The following is an 18,411-nucleotide window of genomic DNA, read 5'->3' as shown; positions in this document are numbered from 1 at the left end:
GATTCCTAATCCCTAGAAATCAGTTGTAGCCAAGAAATACACAAAGACGTATAGGCTGAATTTATTTCCTCAAAGTCATCTTTTTGTAACCAGCATATACCCCATGGATGCAGGTACAAATAAATTTTAAGAAATCCCCAGACTGGAGTTGAATTATTTTTTTAATACATTGTCCAGAGTCTAAGGAGTCTGATTCCATAAACCACATGCAAAATGTTTTGAATTCTACTGGGTTAATTCCATGAGGTTAATGCAATCTAAACAACCCTGGGGATCTTTTCTAAATGATTTATTCATTTATAGAGAACTAACAAAAGCTAATTTAATGTACTGTTTATATTAATAGAATCCTTCATTGCTTTTATTATAACCTTATGTAGTAAGACAAAAAGAACGAACCATCTTGTTAGGCTAAACCATTTTTTACCAACGCATCTGATTTAATTCACTTAATTTCCTTAGGTAAACACATGTTTAAATCCAGAGCCCTTGCATGCAGTAAACCATCTAAGCAATGGTACAGGAAATGTACCACCAGGAGGTAAGTTTTTATTATTTCAATTAGAGTTTGCAATTGCATTATTATAATTATAAGACTATAGGTAATTGTAATAGAGCCCAAAATTACAATCGTAATTCATAGTGGTCATTAAGCGGGTCACCACATAACTGCACCTTATTTACGGCTTTTTTGCAGCAGTTGTTAACCAAACCTGTTTTACTCAATGAATTTTTTTTGCCAGAAACTAAAATTAAATGCTGGTTTCTAGCAATACTGCTGAAAAGGACATGGGATGCTGCAAATGGTCATAAATGCAAGCTGGTTGTCAAGCACCCCTGCCCCCCAATGCAGTCACCCATGTGACTGCATTGGGGGCATGGTTGTCAGAACTCCAGAAGTGGATTGTAAGTTCTGGGGAGGTTCTTTGTAATCTTGAATGGCTTCCAGGTGATCAGGTTCACCTAGATTGATTTTCATGCAAAGGGCATGTGTATTGGAAAAGCAAGTTCACATCATTGCCAGAGGAATTACTTGTGTTAAGTCCTTCCATCCATTACTCTGTCTATCTGTCTAGCCTGCCTTACATTCAGGAGCTCAAGATGTATGTAGCCCTTCCCACTCACATTTCCCCTGACAATAACAAGATTGAGCAGAGAAAGAGAGATCAATTGCACCTAAATCAACTAGTCAGCTTCTGTGAATGAGTGGACCTATATCTCATAATTCCTAGTTCAGCCTCACCACTATACGTATTATGTCCACAGGAAGATGGGGCAGGAAGGCAGTAGCAATTGCTCTGTACTCTCTGTACTGTATTCTCCTTTGATATTTTATTTAAGAAGTGAGCGCAAGTGTATACAGTCTGCTCACTCCTGAACTTTATTGCTGGGGAAAAATGTTGCTCGGATCCTATTCTCTTCATATTCCCTCCCATATATAACGTTTATCTTTTATCTTAGAATTGGAGTAGAATAGGGGGTGCAATATAATTTTTTGACTTTTTAATACTTTTGATTTGCAAAACAAAACATTTTTTGTCTCTGGCTTTCTTTTTCCAGACATATCAAAAATCAACCCACATCCTCCTAATTATCATGAGCTAATGGAATTTGATCCTTTGGCCCCTTGTGACCCAACCAAGTAAGTGAATTTCAAAATGACTCAATTGCTGCTTGCCTTATTCCTTGTACTTTGTAGTCCAGGCCAGCACAACATAGTTTTTCTAATACCAGTGCAGCAAAAATATATTGTATATATTTTAACTCATTAATGATAGCCACTAAAATTGAAAGGCCACATAGATTTAATGCTTCGTTGTTTCATGTTGCTAAATTGCATCTAATAGTACTCATCCACTAGAATGTGGTATCTCTTTTGCCATTCCCCCTAACTTTCTTAGCACATACTGTATCAGGGAACCACAGAAAAAAGTTTTTCTGAATGAATAGTTTTCTGTTTATGTGATACTGCAACAATGGCGAGCCTTTTTTGGTTTGTGTGCCAAAAGGGGGTACGTGTGTGTGCTAGCATGTATGAACACGGCCATGCCCATTCTCTCCCCACACACATGCGCACCTCCCCACAGTACCCCTGCACATGCGCACAAGCCTCACTAAAGCCTAGGATGATGAAAAAACAGCCAAACCAAAAGTTCGGAAAACGGATTTCCAGTCTGCCTTTTGTGCTGCTTTTCTCACTCCAGAGCCTTTAGGGAAGCTTCCTGAAGCCTCCAGAGTGCAAAAAACAGCACAACAGGCAAGCCAAGTCTGTTTTTCCAAATTTCTAGTTTGCCTATTGGGCAGTTTTTTTGCACTCCGGAGACTCCGGAGGGAGAAACAGCCTTTCCCCTAGGCTGAAAATCAGCTGGCTAACACATGCATGCATACTGGAGCTGACATAGTCTTCCAATACGACTCCACGTGCCACCTGTGGCAGGCATGCCATAGTTAACCATCACAGCGACACTGCATTTTTACCATTATAACAAACAATACTTATGTATATACACTAGTCTCTTTGGGGCAAGCATTATTAATGCAAAGCATGGAACAGGCTAAGTGTTAACAGCCAATAGCTTGAAACGTGAAGTGTCTATGCTGGCTTTCAAGATGGCATCTTTCTTTGGGGCAGAAGAGAGAACTTGTAAAAGACTCAAACTGCACAAAGGAGCAAACACTTATGCCATATACAGCCGAGAAGAAAGTGCAGCACTACATCCATGTTGAGTGATAAAAGAGTGAGACAGCAAAAGGAGAAATATAAGTTCACAAGAGTACTGGAGAATATTTAAGGCTATCTAAACTGGGACTAGGCTGGGCTTTCAGGAAGTATAAATAACAATCTGAGCTCCCACATTGTTTAAGACAGCCTACAGTCTGTTCACTTCAAATTCCATAGCTCAATATCATTTGTCCCAAAGAACCTGAGCCTTGTATTGTAATCAGGATAACTTCTCATCTTCCTTTTTTTGGGCCCATAGAAAGTGACCTTTGGTGTTCATTACACTCATTTTTCTGTTCAATATCGTAATTTCTTAGCCTCTCAGTTCTCAGACGCACATCTATATTTCTGGAGAACTCACATGACCTCAAATGTTTGAGGAAATCTCACCATAGCTGTACATCATATCTGATAGTTAAAATCTCCTATTCACTAAGCCTGATCTGCAAAAAGGAAAAGTTGAGAACACTACACTAAGTACTATATAAAGTTATGGGTTGAGATGCAAGTTCATTGCCATGGATAGAAACTAGATTGGGTAAATACATGTCATGTAGTTAATTCTAGTGTGTTACCCCTAGAGAAAGGTGGGGGGCATTATTTTTATCCTGACCTGGCAGCTCCATTCTACATACTGCAGTATCCCAGAGGTTTCCATAGTCTGTCAAGGCTGTATTTCAGAAGATGAAAATAGTCTATTCCACCTATTGTAAGCAAAGTAATAATTAGACAACTAGGAAAAGGATATGAATTTGCCTTCCTGATGATCCTAATGGTTAGGAATTGTGTCAAGTATCATAGTAATATCATTTTGTCAAATATGTAAGATAAGTGCATCTGAATCACAAACTAAAATTTTAGTAATAGTTTTATTACTAATGAAAATATGAGCTGTTTTGAGTATTTTAACTTGCTTAGCTGAAATATGACATGACTGGTTCAAAGAAAATTGTTTGGCAGATATGCTGCAAGTATTATTTATTTATTTATTTTAAAGACATGACCAGGAGAAATGTGAGGTTAGTAGTATATTTGTCCTGAACACTCCTCCTATGTGCGAATGTTGCTTTGGTAATGATTTTTTCTTTATCACCAACTGTTATTATCTGTTTGATTTCAGACATATTTATGAAGAAATTGATCCACATCTCTTCAAACCACAGGTTAACATCAAATGCTAGAAGCAGATGCCAATAACAATTTTTCATTTTAACAAAATGGTATATTCTGCTGGTTGCTTCAAAATGTGTCCTGTGAAGACAAAATCTACTGAGTAGGCTAAGATTTGGGATAAAAGTTTTTTTTACAAAACTGTTCAAAACAAAACACTTAAAATCTAAAATGTGTATCCTACACAACTACCTAAGTACATTTCATTGGGTTCAACTCATTAAAAATACAAGATTCGCTTCTGCAATCTTTGGACCAAAATCTAGTTGATACAATAAATATTTTGTAACTTTCATTCTTATGGCAAATAGAACACTCAGAATCTTGCTTCTAAAGTAGGTTACTTTTATAGACTCCTTTAATAATAAAAGCAAAATCTTTTCCTATGGGAAGAAGTACTGAATAATTGCTGAATCATTGACTGAAATCTGATAAAACTGCTTATGATCCCAGTCAGAGAATTTGAGTGTTGGATCGATGACTTCACCTATAGAGGCTCAAGTCCAAATCCAAATTGTTTGAATGCAAGGAGAGATCTAGCTATTAATTAAATCTGCAGTCAGATTTCCTGGCAGGCTGCTTGGTAGGAAAGACATTGTTTTTAATGTTAGTGTTTGGTGAAAAATAATCACTAACTAGGAGGTTGAAGTTAATTTCCTTGTAGTATATTTCCTATTATTCTGATAGTTAGCCACTCTAACACTTTTCTGAGTTATGGAATGCACTTTAAAAGCAAAAGTATGCACAGTAACAATTGTGACATGCTGTGGTAGCAGGTCTTATTCCACATTGTCTTAATGCCGTTTTATCAGTTTTCCTAGATTATTTCATTCTCTCAACAATGAAGCTAAATATATATGAAGCAGTAGCTTTTATAAGTTAGAGGTTGCATTGGCAGCTGCTGCAACAAAGCACTGCCAGAATGCATGGGTCCAGCGAAGTATAAAACATGCATTCATTGTGGGGTGTTTGGAAAGACTTTGATTATATTACCGCTGTTACTTTCTAATATTCCCAACAATTCAGGATATCTTGAAAAACACTCACTTGGTCATGAGATCATATAAAAGTGTGATTGAAATAAGTGCCTTTTCTCTATACTTTCCCAGATTCAGTGTTCAAGCTTTTAACAAATTGTTATCCTTAAAGTCTTGAATAATATGTATAGCATTTGTTTTACAATGGCTGTTATTAACATACAATCCAAGTAAAGAATCTGGAATGGAAAACTGAATTAAATTTGAACACAAATGTTCCCAAATGTTTGTTTAGCTTGTTTCTTAAGTAGTGTTTTGTGATGCGTCAGATCCACTCTACCAGATTTTCTTTGTACTATATTGTTTCCATAAATATTAGGGAAATGCATAGGGAAGAGCAGGGGGAAATAAAAAATTAACAATTTTTATTTTCTGGGCAAATGAGGTTTATAGATTGTTAAATCTATAAAGATTTTATATGAGGGGGGGGGATCTTCTGCCCCTCTTTTTTCCCACTGATTTCCACCACACAGTAGAATTTGTGGTGAACAAATTGCTTTACATTTGTAATATATTGTTTGACACTGTTTTCAATACATAGTACTATACTCTAACAATGATATTGATTTCTTCTTTTGGAAAAGCAGTTTGTCAAGTGGTTCAAGGCAGGGATCTAGTAAGATTTAGGTGGGAGGCCCATGTTAATGGAATAATTTTCTCAAACCACCCACCTCCAAACACAAATCTAGGAGAAAATCAGAGCACTATCTTCCACACTGAAAAATTGGTGCAACAAATTTAACATGGTTACTGAATTTTAATCCAATTTCTGAGTTTACAGAAAAGACACTGGATTTGTGCAACATGCTAAGCCACGGAAAAGGGTAACCGAATCAAGCTTAGCATGTTATACAGATAACATGCTATGCAAAAAACATACAGGTATCTTTATTTGACCTGGTTAGGTGTTACCAAGGTAAGAATGAAAATAGAAAGAAAAGAATCAAAATATAATTGTATTACCCTGAAGAACTCAAGGAAAGTTTAAGTGAGGATACGATGAGATGCATAAAAGCAGCATTTAAAAAGTTGCTGTTATTAATTGTTTATTTTGGCTTGTGGGTAACTCATGAAAAATGAGAATTTTTATTAGCATAAAAAGCTGCTTCACTGAATAACTGAGTTTTAACACAGTGACTGAATGATATGTTCTGCACACTTGTTTAGAACAGCTTACAAAACTTACCAGATTTGTGCTGCTTCTTATTTAAGGTAGGCAAATAAAATAAAATCTAGTATTTATTACTTTACGGATTTCTTTATTAGGCAGACATCAAATCTTCAAAAATAAACTATGTACTATTTTCCCCTTCGACACATTAATCTATTAAATAACATTTTATGTGTTGAATAAAAAAACTTTAAAATGAGTTATAAATTAGCGATTGGATAGATCTTCCTGCAAATTAAAAGAGAAATGAACAAAATAAGCTATTTTTATATATCATTTTTTTATATTCTTAATTTGATTTTAAAATGAAGATTAATCACATCTCCAAAGAGAAGATACATCAGTGCATATTCAGGAAATCAAACATAATGCCTGAAATATTCAGAACCATTTTTCTGGGCAAAAGTAGTTATTTTTACACAGTCAGTGGATTATCAATAGAGTACTGAAGAGAGAACTTTGATGTAGAGTCTATATATTGTACTTTCAACTATAACCCGGAAGTGGTGGTGTATATCCTATTTTGGCTTCAAAAAAAGTGTAAGAAAGAGTAATCAAATTAATTTTCTCCATCCTTGGGTCTTCTACAAATTCAGGATCAATGAAGAAAAATACTGGCATGTCCACTTCCTCATGAGGATTGAGTCTTTGTTCTTCAAAACAAAAGCACTGAAAGGAAAAAAAGTTTTATTTTCCAAAATTGAATAGTCAACTAATTTTTATGTTTTGTTTTAACCTCTAATTCAACACTTTTTTAAAAAATCTATTAAAAACAAATCCATTTTCAAACTCACTTTGTCAAGTAATTATTTTATAAATACTTTAAAATCTGCCTCAATATAAAGCATTTAAAGAAATATTGAAATCAAAAACTAAGACATACTGGGAACATACTGGTTTTATTCATATTTCAGGGAAAACTCAACATTTTGAATTATTGGAAATCTCATGTTTATTAGGCTATGGAAAAGTAAAAGAATAATCCTTAAGGTGAAAAAATGAAGTTATACAGAATTCAAGAGGACAAGAGCAAAACGTATTGAGAGTATATCATAAATCTAATTCTATGACTTGCTGCAAATATGAATTATCAAAACAGACTCTAATTTTAGTTATATATATTTGGGGAACTTAACTAAACTGAGCAGCACTTACCTGTATCTTATTGAAATATTGTGCGGCCTCAGGTGGTAGTACATTGTAGGTAGATATTCCAATTATTGGTCTATCAGTGGGATTTTTTGCTTTATAAAAGGCCAGTGCAGTTTCTCCTGGAACCACCTATTTTTAAAAATTGCAACTGTTATGTTTCCAGCTTCTCTCCATATTTTTATTTCTTACAAAATGGGTTTTCAAACAAAGTTACATTAGTCACATTAATGTAACCAAGTTACATTAGAGCAATTTTTCTCAAGAATTCTCCCAGAATTCTGAGAGTTGGTGTCCGCACATCTTTAAATCTGTTGAGGTTGAAAAACACAGCATTAAAGGCTCTATAATTTGAGGTGGACTATCTCTGTTGGCATTATATTTCAAAATATTTATAAAAAGCCATTTCAGATTAAGGAAACTAACCAGAATTTGGTTCACTCTAATACCAGTGACAGTCCAAGACTAGATTTACTGGTTAAAATGCAGTTGTGAACTTAGCAAACAAGCAGTGGTACTAAGATTTAACCTAGTAGAATAAACTTAATTATAAAACTAATTTTGCTAATAGTAATTACTAAATTAAAATTTGTTTGATTGTATTCCATTTACCTAATTGAAAAGGAACCTCTTAACTGAAAATTATCAGTTGGCTACAACTACTCACATTCTTAATTATTTTTATAAGAGCAGCATGTCATTTTGTTGTAAAAATGCTTATAAAAATTCATGATAAATTCACCTAGCAGATTTTAATTTATTTATTTATTTTATTTATTCATTTGTCTAATACACAAATACATAGGAAGAAAAATAGACACGTGGTAATATATATAAGGGTAAAAGTGAACTTAGAGGAGAGGATATATGAAAGGAAGAGAATATATATGATAGTTGAAAGAAAGGAAAGACAATTGGACAGGGGACGAAAGGCACACCAGTGCACTTATGTACGCCCCTTACTGGCCTCTTAGGAACCTGGAGAGGTCAATCGTGGAGAGTCTAAGGGAGAAATGTTGGGGGTTAGGGGTTGACACAATTGAGTCCGGTAATGAGTTCCACGCTTCGATAACTCGATTGTTGAAATCATATTTTTTACAGTCAAGTTTGGAGCGGTTCGTATTAAGTTTGAATCTGTTGCGTGCTCTTGTGTTATTGCGGTTGAAGCTGAAGTAATTATGAATTACTTACATAAACTTCAGTTTGCTGAGGTTTGAAGTTCCACTCAAGACTTGAATGTACATCTGAATTAAATGTGATTTGAATGATGCGATCCTTTACAGGCTCCATAGTCTCAATCTGTTCTGTACTATGACCATCTAAAGCTGACCCACCAAGCCCAGTAGCCTGAAAAGAAGATAAAATTAAAAACAATCTGCTTGACAACAAATTGTTTTCATAACAATAACAACAGAGTGAGGGTTTTTTTCTATTAGAGATTGTTTACTTAAAATTAGCAACACTTACTAGAGCTGTGCAGTGCTTTAAATTCAGAGGCAAAAAGATGCCTCAATGTTTGCAAGGATACTCATGGAATATTTCTCTTCAGCTTCTTAAAGCAGTTGTATCTTTTCTCAGGATCATGCAGTTGTCTTCTGTAGTTGTAGCAAGATCCTGGGAAAATATGAGTTTGGTTTAAGTAGTTGGAGAGAGGAGCAATGTATGTACCCGTTAATGCTTCAAAATAAGTTTCTGAATCTGAAGTACTCCACAGCAATAAACTAAGCAGCAGTTGTGAGTCCTCCCCAAAAATGTCATGCTTGATTAAAAGGTTTATCAGTATCGTATTCTTCAAGGAGACCAACTAAATACTAATGGGGACTTCACAAGAAAGACATTAAGTACACTAAAGAAATTCATTTGTGCACTGCATCTGTTGCTAGAGATCATATATAGCAATCACAGTTCTCCCACCGTCATAGATCTGGAAAATGCCCGTACAAGACTTCCAGCACTTTCATATAATGGAGAAGTTGGTTTAGTAAAATTGGAAAGAAAGGGAACACTGCCTAAGTTGTTGCTGAACAGTTAAAAGTGGAAGGGATAAATTATTTTAGACCAGTAGTTCTCAAACTGGGGGTCAGGACCCCTTTGGGGGTTGAATGACCATTTCACAGGGGTCGCCTAAGACCACGGGAAAAGACAAATTTCCCATGGTGTTAGGAACTAAAGCTTCTATTCTGGCGCCTTGGAACATATTTTTACAATCCAACCAATCAGGCATTTAAAGTGGGGATGTCCCTCTGACCTTCCTGCAAATCAGCTTAAAGCTCTGTTCGGAGAATTGGCGCTAGACTTGGGGGTCACCACAACAGGAGGATCTGTATAAGGGGCCGCGGCATTAGAAAGGTGGAGAACCATTGTTTAGACAATACATTCAAACATAAAAACTGGAACAAAAAAAACAAACCATCTATATCAAGACAAGCATATGGGCAAGGCTTGACCATTTAGAAAAGTGGTGGTGCTAGATAATGAGAATCTCTTTGTTCCGGAAGTCATAAAATAGTTGTCTACTAGTCGAAGAATATTGACTTTTCATATAGAGAGCTCAATGTGATGATGTAATCAGATTGAAACCATAAAGACCAATAAAACCTTTGTTACATTCAAATGTCCACTCAATCTGAATTTGCCATTTAAGTTCATTGACATATAACTCTCATCAAAAGTATAATAAAGGTACCTCAAATAAATTATATAAATTAATGGCTGACATAGATTATTTTCAGTACAATAGATGTTAAATTGAGGTGAAATCTGGATGCAGTTTATTATTTGAAGACTACTAAATTGAAGTTGTTAAACTGAGACTTTACTATACTGAAAGACGTCTTCTCTTTATAAGGACATAAACAATCGTGAACATGAAAAGTGTGAATGAATGAATCAAGAGAAACTAAAATTGTCAAAACACAAAGTACAGAATTAGGAGGTATAGAGAGTGGCAAAAGCCAAGAACATTGGGGATGGTTAAAAGAAAGTAAAAATGGAAAGTGCTGAGATAATTAGAGGTTTGGCCCAAGGCATTTTTGACACCAATAACATAACTGGAATAGCTAAGCAACTAAGCAAGAAATAGGGAATGAAAAGCATTAGAATAATAATAATGAGCTGACCCCTTCAATGTATATTTATTATACTTCTAGAAACACATAGTAATCTAGTTGGCATCTTACAGACTGTAAAAACAAAAATTAAAGTAAATTATCCATGTAAAACCAACCAAAACCATCATATTCATCACAATAATTCCTACCAAATAAATATAAGGACATAAAAATGAGTCAATAATAATAATAATAATAATAATAATAATTTATTAGATTTGTATGCCGCCCCTCTCCGCAGACTCGAGGCGGATTCAAGGCAATAAATGGGAAAAAGATGCAAAACAATTGCCCAATTTTTGAAATCACAGCAGTAGTTTTTCAAACAATTATGTTTTGCTTAAGGTTTTCTTTTAAAAAGGACAATAGCTGGAGTGAGAGAAAATAACACAGTACAGTGTTCCCTCGATTTCCGTGGGATATGCGTTCCGAGACCGCCCGCGAAAGTCGAATTTCCGCGAAGTAGAGGTGCGGAAGTAAATACACTATTTTTGGCTATGAACAGTATCACAAGCCTTCCCTTAAACACTTTAAACCCCTAAATTACAATTTACCATTCCATAACAACCATTTAGATTATTACTCACCATGTTTATTTATTAAAGTTTATTTAAAAAATATTTATTAAAGGCAGACGAAAGTTTGGCAATGACATATGACGTCATCGGGCAGGAAAAACCGTGGTATAGGGAAAAAACCTGTGAAGTATTTTTTAGTTAATATTTTTTAAAAAACGTGGTATAGACTTTTTACGAAGTTCGAACCCGCAAAAATCGAGGGAACACTGTATTTTAGAAAAGGCAGGGGAGCTTGAGATATAAAAGGCAAGATGGAGAAGAATGTGTGGATGTTTACCCCTGCTTTAGATTAGAATATTAACCACAAAGCCTTAGAATAGCAAGACCATGCAATTATTTCAAAGCTAATGAATATATCCAAACCACCTATTTAAAGTGACAAAAACCACTGTAAGAATTGAATTTAGAGAAGGGGTAGATCACAACAGAGAAGGGCATGTTTGGCCTGAATGCATGAAATAAATATTGAGTCAATATGTATTTGAGTCAAATACATATTGACTCAATGTTTATTTCATGCATTCAGCATACCTTATTTATTTATTTATTTATTATTATTATTATTATTATTATTATTATTATTATTATTATTATTATTATATTTGTATGCCACCCCTCTCCAAAGACTCTGGTTCTTATGAGCCTTGATTGCACAGTGGTTAGAGTGCAGTACTGCAAGCTGCTTCTGCTGACTGTAGTTCATCAATTCAAATCTTACCAGGCTCAATACTGACTCAGCCTTCCAAGGTGGGTAAAAGGATGGAGAAAGTTGGGGGCCATATGCTGACTGTGTAAACCAATTAGAGAGGGCTGTAAAGCACTGTGAAGCAGTATATAAGTCTAAGTGCTATTGTTATACCTACTGTAAAGAGTGAGACTGGAAGAATGGATCAATACAAGTCAGTGCCTACTATAAACCTGAGATTTGCAAATGTAACCCCTTTGTTGGCTGGAAGTAAATACAATTTAAGGAGCTCATTATGAAAGCAAAATCGGACCATCCGAAATCCAGGTCGCTACTCAACGTTTAAGTCAATGGTAATGTCGACCCATCATACTTCATCTACTGGTGAGTTGATGGAAAAGACCTGAAGGTCATACATTTGTTTTCTAGTGCACAAACACAAATATGATAACTTTCTTAAGAGAAAAGTAACTGGGAGCAATAAATTTAGATAAGATTGTAAAGAATAAGAATACTTCCCATAACAACGAAAATCAGAATGGTTTTAAATATCATTTCAAATAAAAGTCTTTCAGAAAATAGAGGGAAGTAATAGTTATTCAAATTCATAAGGCTCTATTTCCCTTTGATAGAACTAAGTACCGTGTTTCCCCGATAGTAAGGCAGTGTCTTACTATCTTTTTACCCCCAAAAGCCCCACTGTGTCTTACTTTGGGGGTATGTCTTATATTGTCCCGGGCAATTTTTTAATTTCTTATTTTAAAATATGTAATAAATAAAATCTAGAAGTGGCAGAAGCGCGGGTGAGTGGAGGCGGGCAGGAAAGGCACGAACCGAGGGTTTTAAGCAGAAGGCGGGGGCGGTTCAAGCAGCATTCCGCCGTCGCCGCCGCTCCTGCGTCTTTCGCAGAAGTTCTTGAATGGTGGCGGCGGCGGCCCTTGATCGCAGCCGATGAGGTTCGGCTTTCTTTGCTTCTCCTGCTGCTTCCTTTGCTTTTCTGCTGCTGACTAAGGCGATGCCGGCCGGGCAATTGGAAGGTACCCGATAGCCCTTTTCGTCGCCTTTCCCGGCAGGGAGAGCAAAGGCGGCGGCGGGAGTAGTGGAGGCAAGGCGGAGAAGAAAGAAGCCGCGGATAGCTGGCGAGGCGCCGGCTAGAGGGCTGGACCCCGCCGCTCCCGCCGCCGCCTTTGCCTCTTGCCCGGCGGGAAAGGCGACGAAAAGGGCTATCGGGTCCCTTCCAATTGCCCGGCCGGCGTCGCCTTAGTCAGCAGCGGAAAAGCAAAGGAAGCAGCAGGAGAAGCGAAGAAAGCCAAACCTCATCGGCTGCGATCAAGGGCCGCCGCCACCATTCAAGAACTTCGCTTCTCCTGCTGCTTCCTTTGCTTTTCCGCTGCTGACTAAGGCGACGCCGGCTGGGCAATTGGAAGGGACCCGATAGCCCCTTTCGTCGCCTTTCCCGCCGGGCAAGAGGCAAAGGCGGCGGCGGCAAAGCGGCGGGGTCCAGCCCTCTAGTCGGCGCCTTGCCAGCTATCCGCCGCTTCTTTCTTCTCCGCCTCGCCTCCACTACTCCCGCCGCCGCCTTTGCTCTTCCCGCCGGGCAAGAGGCTGGGCGAGCAGGCCGAGGTGCTGGAACTGGGGCTGCCTGTCCTTGGCATGAACGGCGGGCAGGTGGCGCTCGGCACCCGGAATCCCGTCTTCTCGCCACCGCCCGAGCTCCCTCTGGAGCCTGCTGCCGCCGCCGCGCTTCCTCTGCCGGCTGAGGAGTCCTTATCCCCACCGCGAACTGCTCCGACGCCTCCCTCGCTTGCTTTTAGTACCGTGTTTCCCCGAAAGTAAGACATATGTCTTACTTTCGGGGTATGGCTTATATTAGCCAACCCCCCTGAAACCCCCCATATGTCTTACAATCGGGGGGGTCTTACTATCGGGGAAACACGGTATGTATCAAACCTCAATTTGCATTTTTATCAAACAAACCAAACTTATATCAATCTCAACTGCAGGAAAAATGACTTTAGCAACCCAGTAGTTAATGCATAAAACTCACTACCTGACTGTAGTATCATCATCAAACCCCCAAAACTTTACCCTTAGACTGTCCACTGTTGATCTCACCCGATTCCTTAGAGGTCAGAGTAAGGGGCGTGCACCAGCATGCCTATCGTCCCTATCCAACTGTTTCTCTATTATTAGTACCAATATCATGTATATAAACATTGTTCTATCCTTGTATACTACCAATACGTATTTTACATACATACATACATGCATGCATACAATATAACATAATTACCATTCCCCATATACTCTCATTTGATTAAACCTATACTTATTTTATGTTTCATCTACTACTAATCACAAACTACTATTACATAAAACACAGTTAACCCTAAGGGGGAAGAAGGAGCAAAAGAAAAACGCACCCTGGGCTTCAGGTGGACTGCAAGCCCGCCTCCTACTCCCCCACCCACCCCACCGCCCCTCACCTGGCAGTAGAGGCGATAGAGCGGCACGGCTGCGTAGGATAAGCCTGCCATGCCCACCACCCCGGCCGCCAGGTAGGTGAGCACCGTCTTGTTGCGTTGCTTCCATTGCTGCTCTTGCTGCCGGCGGAAAGCAGCGACAGCCTCGGCGATCTTCTCCCGCTGGTCCCCGCGGAATTCCTGGCTGTTGCCACGGTGACAAAACCTAACCGGTTTGCAGCCCCAACCTCTCACCGTTCGGGCCACCAGCAGGCATCCCTTTGCGCCCGAAAGCATGCTTCTTCCTGTCACGTGAGCACTCCTTTTTCCTTTGGCTGGCTTTCGCAGACCGAGCGCGATTAAGCAAATATCGCGAGAAGTAACCCAAGATCGAACCCGGCGGCGGCGTCGCTTTTGATGCTGGCAAAACTTCCAGCGCTAGGGGTAAGAACGTTCTGACTACGGCGGCCGTTAGGGGGTAAGTTCGCGTTTTCGTTACCTGCCGTCTCTTTTACTCCGCCTCTCAGTCAGGAGCGGAGGCTAAACTTCCCGCCAAGTTTGCCGGCGCTGGATTTGTAAATTCAGATCTGGGTTTTTCAATCCAGATTTGTGTTTTTTTCAGTCCTTGTTGGATTTTTAAGGGTTTTTTATTTAAAAATTAATGAAGTCCTTTAAGTTTTTCTATGCATTACGTTATTCATTGCAGATATTACATAGGTAAAGATAATTTAGTTTAAAATGTATTTGTGGTGTGTTTTTGTCACCTGGGCGTTTATTTCTTTCTGTAGGATCTGGGTTTATCTGAGTACGCAATCTGGTTTTAGGAATCCCCTCTGATAAATAGACCTGATAAATAGGTAAACGTAATTTAGTTTAAAACTGATTTAATGTGCTTTTTTTGTTATCTGTGTTTTAATATGCATATGCACCAAGACAAATTCCTTGTGTGTCCAATCACATTTGGCCAATAAAGAATTCTATTCTATTCTAATATAGAATTTGGTTTTATTTGAACACAGACAAACTTGCAACCTTGCTTCCTGCAAATTTTAGATGCCCCAGGCTAAGCTTCGAAAAGGTGAGGGTGCACTGCAGATTTGTTATCCAGACTCACCCCTGGAAATCATAGGAAAGCTCTGGGCTTTAAATAATGCAGTCTAAGGGTTAAACTGGTTTGAAAGGTTCAAACTTCATTAGGAATCAAATGAGATAGTCCTTTGATATTTGCACCAAAGCAGGGGTCATCACCCTTTCTGACCTCAGGGACCTCTGCATTCATAATTTTAAATCCCATGGACCACTAATATGATCAGCCTAATGCAGTGATGGCGAACCTATGGCATGGGTGCTGCAGGTGGCATGTGGAGCCATATCTGCTGGCACATGAGCTGTTGCCCTAACTCAGCTCCAACGTTCATGTATGTGCCAGTCAGCTGATTTTTGGCTCACGCAGAGGCTCTGGGAGGGCGTTTTTGACTTCCGGAGAGCCTCCAGGGGGATGGGGGAGGGTGTTTTTTCCCTCTGCTGGCTCCAGGGAAACCTTTGGAGCCTGTGTAAGGTGAAACACGAGCCTACCAGAACTTGGGAAACAGGCTCTTTCACACTTCCCGAGGGCCTTCGGTGTGTGTGTGGGGGGGGGGGTGTAAGGGAAGCTGTTTTCACCCTCCCCAGGCATTAAGTTATGGGTGTGGGTACTCACGCATGTGCGATAGCATGCGTACATGCTCTTTCGGCACCCAGGGGGGGGGGGGCTAATGACTGGCTGGGTGGGCGTGGCCAACTCAATGTTACTCACTTGAAGGGTACCTTTCTGTCTTCTACTCCCCCCTCCCCTCCCAGCCACTCTTTGCTTGCCTGCCCGGGCTGTTTAGGGTCCCAACAGGAAGCAGTTGCTGGACTTAAGCAGCCACCAGGAGAAAGAGTTGGCAAAACAGCAGGCTCAGTTCAAATTGAATCTGACCAAGAAAGAGGCTCAACAGAAGGACCTCACTGAGGACTACAAAAATAGGCTTTCCAAGCAGAGGGAAGACCTGCAGGATTACAAGGCCAGGTAGTGGTGCCTAGAGCTCAGCGGGCTGAGATGGTGCCAGTTCCAGGCCATGATGCTGTCCCACTGGAACAAGATTCTTCAGCTCTTCACAACCAGTATCACTTTCCTCCAGCCTTTGCCCAAAGCTCCCCACTAAAAGGCTGAAGCAGGCCCCAAGTTGGAATTTCTGTCCCCCCCCAACCTGCACAAAAAGACCCTGAGGGCGGAGACTCTCTGCAGCAACACAAATGTTCATTACACATATACGGTTCAGGAGCTGTAGTTTGAGGTTCCCTGATTTAATGCAATATTAAAAAATACAAATAATTTTGCTGTAGACCAGCCAAATGTTCTCGTGGACGACCAGCGGTCCACGGACCACCCTTTGGTGACCATTGCACCAAACGACATGAGTAAGATGAGGGAGCTGGACACTCAGTCACCAGAAAGCTTCCTGTGTGACCTGAAACTAGGCAAAAAAAATTCAGCTGACCTATTCACAAGATTGTTTTGAGGATAAAATGGGCAGCAGATGGAGTTGCTGCTTTGGATTTCTGAAAGACAATTTTTAAAAAAAAATTCCAAGATTAATTTTACTTTCCCATTATATTGCCAAAGTAAGTACATAGTACAAATAGTACTCGAGTTATAACCACAGTTGAGCTTATCTTGCTAAGTGAAACATTTGTTAAATGAGCTTGCCCCATTTTACAACTTTTCTTGCCATGTTTGTTAAGTGAATCACTTGTTAAGTTAGTAACAAGTTACGTGAATCTGGATTTCCCATTGACTTTGCTTCTCAGAAGGTCACAAAAAAGGGAATAATTACTTCCGCACACTGCAGCAATCACAAATACAAACTAGTTGCCAAGCATATGAGTGTTCATTGTGTCACCATTGGAATGCTGCAACGGTCGTAAGTGTGAAAAATTGTCATCAGTCACTTTTTTCAGTCCACTGTAACTTTGAACAGTCACTAAATGAACTGCTGTAAGTCAAGGATTGCCTGTATTAACTGGCACACAGCAGTTCTTTTTATTGATTTATATCCCACTTTTTATTTTTTATAAATAAGGCTGTGAACATGGCTAATACTCCTTCCTCCTCTTATTTTCCTCACAACCCATGAGATGGATTGGGCTGAGAGAGTGATTAACCCAAAGTGACCCAGCCAACTTTTCATGCCTAAGGTTGGACTAGAACTCACAATCTCTTGGTTTCTAGCCTTGTGCCTTAGCCACTAGGTCAAACTGGCTCTTCTGTTAGTTGCTGTCTGTAGTCTAGTTTGGTAGGGACTGTATTACATTGACACTAAGAAGCACAAACAATTGCATCCATCTGCCATCTGTTCAAGATACATATATACATTGATCCTGGACTGCAATCATAGAAAAAATGTGGTAGTTAATAAAAAGGAGGTCAGCATACTAGCTGGCCAGTTTGCTGCCTTTCCCAGGAAAGAATGGATGTGGGAGTGACTCAGTTATTGGAGAGTGGTTGTGATTGGTACCCCTATTTAAGGGCAGTTTCCATGGAAACAAAAAAAGTAAAGTTATTTCTGCAACGATTGGTCAGGAGAGATATGTCCAGAAGTGCAGAATAAGCCATTCCTTTATTAAAGGGACCGTCACTTGGATACCACTCTCCATTTCTGGCCCTATATCTTGGTCTTGGTAGCCAAGATTGCTAGCGTTCTCAGTCTCAAGCTGCTAAAGATGTGGGATATTTTATTTTTAATGTGCAGTAAATTTAATATCAGCTGTATCAAACAAACTCAAAGAATGTACGTTTGCATTAGTTTGAAGGCAATCCATAGTAATTATGCATTTACAGTGGTACCTATACCTAAGAACGCCTCTACTTAAGAATGTTTCTAGATAAGAACTGGATGTTCAAGATTTTTTTGCCTCTTCTTAAGAACCATTTTCTGCTTAAGAACCCAAGCCCGGAAAAATTTCCCAGGAAATTTGAGAGCAGCACGAAGGCCTGGCCAGTTTCCTGCCATTCCCCCTTTAATCCCTGCCCTCTCAGGCTTTTCGGGGCTGCCAGAGGAGCCTTTTAGTGGCCCTTAAGGAGGCTTTGGCAGTCCAGAGCGAATGAAGCATTCTCGTTTCTCTGGGCGCTTGGAGAGGGAATAAACCACTTTGCTGTGGTGACTCCCTCGTGCTGCTTCACATACACCCAGCGCGAGGTTGCCTACTGGAGTATCTGGGCACGGAAAGGCAAAAGGTGGTGCTATGCCCTGGCCGGCTCAATTCTGCTTTAGCCAAACTGCAGAGTCATCACAGAGATGGAAAA

General features: G+C 39.3%; 3 protein-coding genes across 3 annotated transcripts in view; 2 read left to right on the top strand and 1 right to left on the bottom strand.

Annotated features, from left to right (window-relative positions):
• TOM1L1 (target of myb1 like 1 membrane trafficking protein) overlaps positions 1–5,153 on the top strand; it is a 64,224-nt gene extending 59,071 nt beyond the window's left edge. Inside the window, exons 13-15 of the mRNA XM_070740486.1 lie at positions 463–541; positions 1,561–1,642; positions 3,843–5,153. Of these exons, the coding sequence (XP_070596587.1) occupies positions 463–541; positions 1,561–1,642; positions 3,843–3,903 (222 nt within the window). The 3' untranslated portion in view covers positions 3,904–5,153. The remainder of the gene's footprint in view (positions 1–462; positions 542–1,560; positions 1,643–3,842) is intronic.
• Positions 5,154–6,167: 1,014 nt separating this feature from the next.
• On the bottom strand, positions 6,168–14,470 carry COX11 (cytochrome c oxidase copper chaperone COX11). Its single transcript, XM_070740487.1, has 4 exons — positions 14,109–14,470; positions 8,441–8,596; positions 7,256–7,381; positions 6,168–6,769 (listed from the first exon to the last, which is right to left on the bottom strand). The coding sequence occupies exons 1-4, from the start codon at positions 14,379–14,381 to the stop codon at positions 6,587–6,589; spliced, it is 738 nt and encodes a 245-aa protein (XP_070596588.1). The 5' UTR covers positions 14,382–14,470; the 3' UTR covers positions 6,168–6,586.
• The window catches only part of STXBP4 (syntaxin binding protein 4), a 111,859-nt gene continuing 107,883 nt past the window's right edge, over positions 14,436–18,411 (top strand). Inside the window, exon 1 of the mRNA XM_070740485.1 lies at positions 14,436–14,562. The gene's annotated coding sequence lies outside the window, so the exon portion shown is untranslated. The remainder of the gene's footprint in view (positions 14,563–18,411) is intronic.

The sequence above is a fragment of the Erythrolamprus reginae genome, chromosome 2 (genome assembly GCF_031021105.1).
Source record: "Erythrolamprus reginae isolate rEryReg1 chromosome 2, rEryReg1.hap1, whole genome shotgun sequence".
NCBI classification, from domain to species: domain Eukaryota; kingdom Metazoa; phylum Chordata; class Lepidosauria; order Squamata; family Dipsadidae; genus Erythrolamprus; species Erythrolamprus reginae.
The sequence above is the reverse complement of the archived record's forward strand: the minus strand, read 5'-3'. Positions and strand labels throughout refer to the sequence as shown.

Coding starts and splice junctions, on each gene's coding strand:
- COX11 (XM_070740487.1), bottom strand. CDS start 14,381: ATGCTTTCGGGCGCAAAGGGATGCCTGCTGGTGGCCCGAACGGTGAGA. Junction 8,597..14,108: donor TCTATCGCCTCTACTGCCAG/GTGAGGGGCGGT, acceptor TCTTCTTTTCAG/GCTACTGGGCTTGGTGGGTC. Junction 7,382..8,440: donor CTCAGCAAACTGAAGTTTAT/GTAAGTAATTCA, acceptor TTTTAAAAATAG/GTGGTTCCAGGAGAAACTGC.